The 4,209-nt window shown below is 52.5% G+C and overlaps 1 protein-coding gene across 1 annotated transcript; it reads right to left on the bottom strand.

Moving 5' to 3' along the window:
- Positions 1-464: 464 nt before the first annotated feature.
- Positions 465-3,735, bottom strand: Hmgn2 (high mobility group nucleosomal binding domain 2). Its single transcript, XM_021161032.2, has 6 exons — positions 3,527-3,735; positions 2,689-2,733; positions 2,495-2,524; positions 2,152-2,202; positions 1,673-1,768; positions 465-1,297 (listed from the first exon to the last, which is right to left on the bottom strand). Exons 1-6 carry the CDS (start codon positions 3,539-3,541, stop codon positions 1,262-1,264), a joined length of 273 nt encoding a protein of 90 aa, XP_021016691.1. The 5' UTR covers positions 3,542-3,735; the 3' UTR covers positions 465-1,261.
- Between the last annotated feature and the right edge of the window lie 474 nt (positions 3,736-4,209).

Genomic DNA, 4,209 nt, shown 5'->3' with positions numbered 1-4,209 from the left:
AACCCATCCCAAAGCTTTAAAAAGTTAACTGTTAGCTTGACCTTGACACAAGAACACTGCCCCCAAGAAAAGCCAGCAGCACTCTAGTCTGTCTAGGTGGCAGTACCAAACTTGGCCTGCCAACCTTTTTTATTTTTTTTGGTTTTTCGAGACAGGGTTTCTCTGTGTAGCCCTGGCTGTCCTGGAACTCACTTTGTAGACCAGGCTGGCCTCGAACTCAGAAATCCGCCTGCCTCTGCCTCCCAAGTGCTGGGATTAAAGGCGTGTGCCACCACCGGCTGGTGGCCTGCCAATCTTAACACATCCTTGAAGAACCATTTCCCAAACCCACTCCCCAGTCTATTTCTGGGAAGCATACATACTCACCTCCACTTACCACCATGTGACTAGATCCAAGAGCAATGGATCAACACAAGAGACCTGGAAGCCAGGTTCCCCAGCGTTGGGAAAGATCAGAGGCAGCATTCCAAGCCTAACTGTAACCAGCTTTATTAAAGATACTTTTCATAAACAACCATGGTATTTCAGGCAGGACATGGGCAGACAATCAACACTATACAAGAACTTTCAAACTCCCTTCTTGTATAGACTACCAAAATCAGAAAGCCACTATAAAACCCAATGGAGTCTTCATTCAATGCTTTGAAAAGGGGGAAGTAGCTTAGAGTGAGGGTTGACATTTCACATTAAGGATGTTGTTTTAACAACTTTTCACAAGCCGACCCTGACTTTCAGGCAGAATTATCAATCTGAAGATCCACAATCTTTTTTAAAAGGAACCAGCGCTCTTCCAAGAACACTCGATAAAGTCACTGCAAAGTCCACATCACCCAGTGGACTAGAAAACCAATTTTGGGGGCCAGGTTCCAACAGGTCTCTGGTTTTTTAAGGGAATTAAGTCTATGTTGATAGTACAGGGGAAAAGGATATAAAAGTGAATTTATGGTTTTCCCAGACCACAAGGCATTGTGCCTTCGTGGCCACCTAGGTCAAGACCAGGATATCTCTCCTGTGAGCCAACAGGAGCCTTCCAAAATTATCAGGGAAAGAGGTTTTCTGTCCTCAATCCAGCTTGGGAGAGATTTTGTTACTGACACATGATCCTTCCCCCACCCAGTAATGAAGTGTTCTGTGTGCTAACAATATAGCTTAAAAAAAAAAAAGTAAAACGAAATTCTGCATTTTTATAAAACTTGATAAAAAATAGTATTTCAAACTGTACAGTCACCAGAAGTACACAGTTATCAAAAATGCACACGCGTCACTTGGCATCTCCAGCACCTTCAGCTTTCTGTGCCTAAATGAAAAACAGATAGTCAGTATGTACACCAGAATTTATCAGATCACAGTATTATATGGAATCATCTTGTTTCCAGGCTAAAATCCAGGTCTTGGGTACTTAAAAAGACACCATGCATGCACCTGAAGAATGGACCACTTGCTAACCCCGCCCACCACTAGAAAAGACCAAAGATCACTCCCAGCTTTAAAACTTATGGTACCAGCATGAGTGACATATCAGGAAAAGCTTTAGGTTATGATAGGCCTCTGAGGATTTCAGGCAGGAGGAAAATCACATCTAATGCAGTGTGACACGCACATAATGGGTAACAAGAAGTTTGGCTATCACTGAGTGCAGGCACACCCGACAAGAAACGAACAGCCACTCTACCTGGTCTGTTTTGGCATCTCCATTTTCTGCAGGATTATTCGCATCCTTCCCGGCATCGGCTTTCCCCTTCTTCCCCTTGGGTACCTTCTCTCCCTTCTAAAATCAAGGAAGGATGGATACAAGGGTTTGTTAGCTTGCACATCTTATGTTACTGTGACATAACCTACAAAGTTCTGCAAAGAGGGCTTGCCTATTTAAGATATATATCCCCTCTACTAAGCTAAATTAAATTACAATTTGTAGTCCTTCAGAGTTGTTCAAATTATAGGACAGCTAAAAGTGCTCTTTTAAAAGGTCAATTGTAGTTTTCTATAACTGTTGCCAAGGACACTAACAGGACAAGTTCTCAGGAATCAAAATAGCTTAGGGCATCCATTAAAGGAGTCATCTCACGTTGAATTAGGCTAAGGTGGGGAAGGACAGTTCTCTTGAAAATCCCCAGTCTAGAATTAGCGCTGCGGTGTCTCAGGCCGGCTTACCTTCGCGGGGGCCTTTTTAGGTTTGGGCTCTGGCTTTGGAGGAGCAGGTTTCTTATTTTGGAAGGGGGGGGGGGGGGGAAAGAGGAAACCATTAGTACCACAGACCAAAGAAACAACCCATCAAACCACAGCTTGGAAAACTAGTTCTCAGGATCGCCTTTCTTTTACAATGTAAAAGGCATCTTTCACTTTAGTCGGAAGCATCAGAACGTGGGACAACAGCAAACACCTCTAGATGTGCAACAGCCACCATCTATAATGCAACGAGATCACAGAGATCCCCCCCCCCCACCCATGGTTCCCAGTATCAGGTAAGGATGAGGAAATAGAAGCATACACTTACAGCAGACAACCTTGCAGATCTTCTCTGTGGCTATTAAAAAAGGAACAAAGTAAGATTAATAAGCACAGGTCGCCTCACTAGTCAGCTTCACGTTAAAGAAAAGTTAATGAAACAATTCGTGGTCATTAACTACCAAAGAACCTTGGTGGCTACTACGCAAGGCTTTGTGCATGCCCTCAACGGAGAAGACTCACCTCGTCCTTCACCTTGGTTTTGTCTCCTTTAGCATCCCCTTCAGCCTACAAAATGATAAAAAGACCAAAACTTGTAACCTCGGAGGCAAATCTCAGAGAACCGGAACTTAACAGCAACCCCATTCCAAAAACGTATACTCCCAAGTTTTATATAAGAAGCCTTGGCGGGGATAAGGCCCAACTAAAGTCCGAGGAGCACGAAAGACCGGGCAGGCTGGCCGCAGAGCGCGGGAGAAGCTGGAGCCCGGCCCGGCAGGCGCTCGGAGCCACCAGCGCCAGGCAGTAACAACAGCTGCAGATTGTGCAAACAAACCTCTCCGGAGGCGGCGCCTGGCGCCGTTGCTATGGCAGCCGTCGAGGGCGGGAGCTCGGGGAAGCCGTGGGCGGGGGCGCGCGTCTCGTGCGCCCGGAACGTGGGCGGCCGGGAGGGGGCGGAGCCTCGCCGCGGGCCCGCCCCTCGCGGACGCAGTTTTGGCGGCAGCGCGCTCCCCCGCCCGCCCAGCCGAGCGCCGCCTTCCCGCCCTTTCGGGTTTGAATCGCCCGCTCGTTCGCTCGCTCGCCCGCCCGCCCGCGGGAGGAGGGGAGGGGGCTGCCGGTGGGGGAGGGGGCGCGGGCGGCCACAGGGAGCGGGATAAACAGCTGCCAACATGGCTCCTCCTGCTGCCGCCACCGAGCCTCCAATATGGCTTCTGGCGCCCGCGGGCAGCGCGCCTCGCACGATTCGCCCCGCAGCCCGACTCGGGCTGGAACCTCGCGCCGCGCCCGACCTACCGCCGAGTCCCGAGCCGGAGGCCAGCGGCGGCGGCGGCGGCAGCCCCGGGACGCTCGCGCCACGTACCTTTCTTTTGGGCATGGTGGCGGCAGGGGACGTCGGCGCTGAGCACGGGGATACAGCGGCGCGCGGGTTTGCTCCGTCCGGGGGTCGTCCGCGCTGCTTCCTCACACTGCTCGGGCTCCGGGGGGTTTATAAAGTTTTTATAGCGCTGGGAGCCCCGGACCGGTTAGAACCGGATTTCACCTCCCGTCGCCGCTCATTGGCCCAGTTGGGGTCACGTGGGCGGGGTTTAAACTCACCTCCTCTGGAGTGAGGAGGGGGTGCAGGGGGAGGGCGCTCGAGACGGCGGCGCGCCTTGGGGGAGGGGGCGCGCCTCGGAGTCGGAGGTAATAAATGAGGGGCGCGCGAGGCGGCAGGCTTGGGGTTCCGCTCCCGCCCAGACCTGGCTTTTGCAAACTACCAAGTTCCTTCCACCTTATGCAACCCTTCTACCCACTTCTCCAAGCCGTGCGACACTGGGCACATCTCGGCCGCTTTCCTTCCTGCTCCCGCCGGGGCCCCAGCAGAGGGGTTTGTGAGGCCTGGCCGCGCCGCCCAGCTCCAGAGGCGGCGGGAGGCGCGCCGGCCGCAGCTCCGGGGACCACGGGCTCCCGTGGGCTGAGAGCCGGGAGGCTAGCTTGGCGCAGTCGGACGTGCATCCGTTTGAGTTGCCACCTTGGGGAGTCCCTCGGTGTGCTCACCTGGAA

The sequence above is a fragment of the Mus caroli genome, unplaced genomic scaffold, assembly GCF_978045245.1.
Source record: "Mus caroli unplaced genomic scaffold, Mus_caroli_1 scaffold_6, whole genome shotgun sequence".
Classification (NCBI taxonomy): domain Eukaryota; kingdom Metazoa; phylum Chordata; class Mammalia; order Rodentia; family Muridae; genus Mus; species Mus caroli.
Note: the sequence above shows the minus strand (reverse complement) of the source record. Positions and strands in the feature narration are given on the sequence as shown.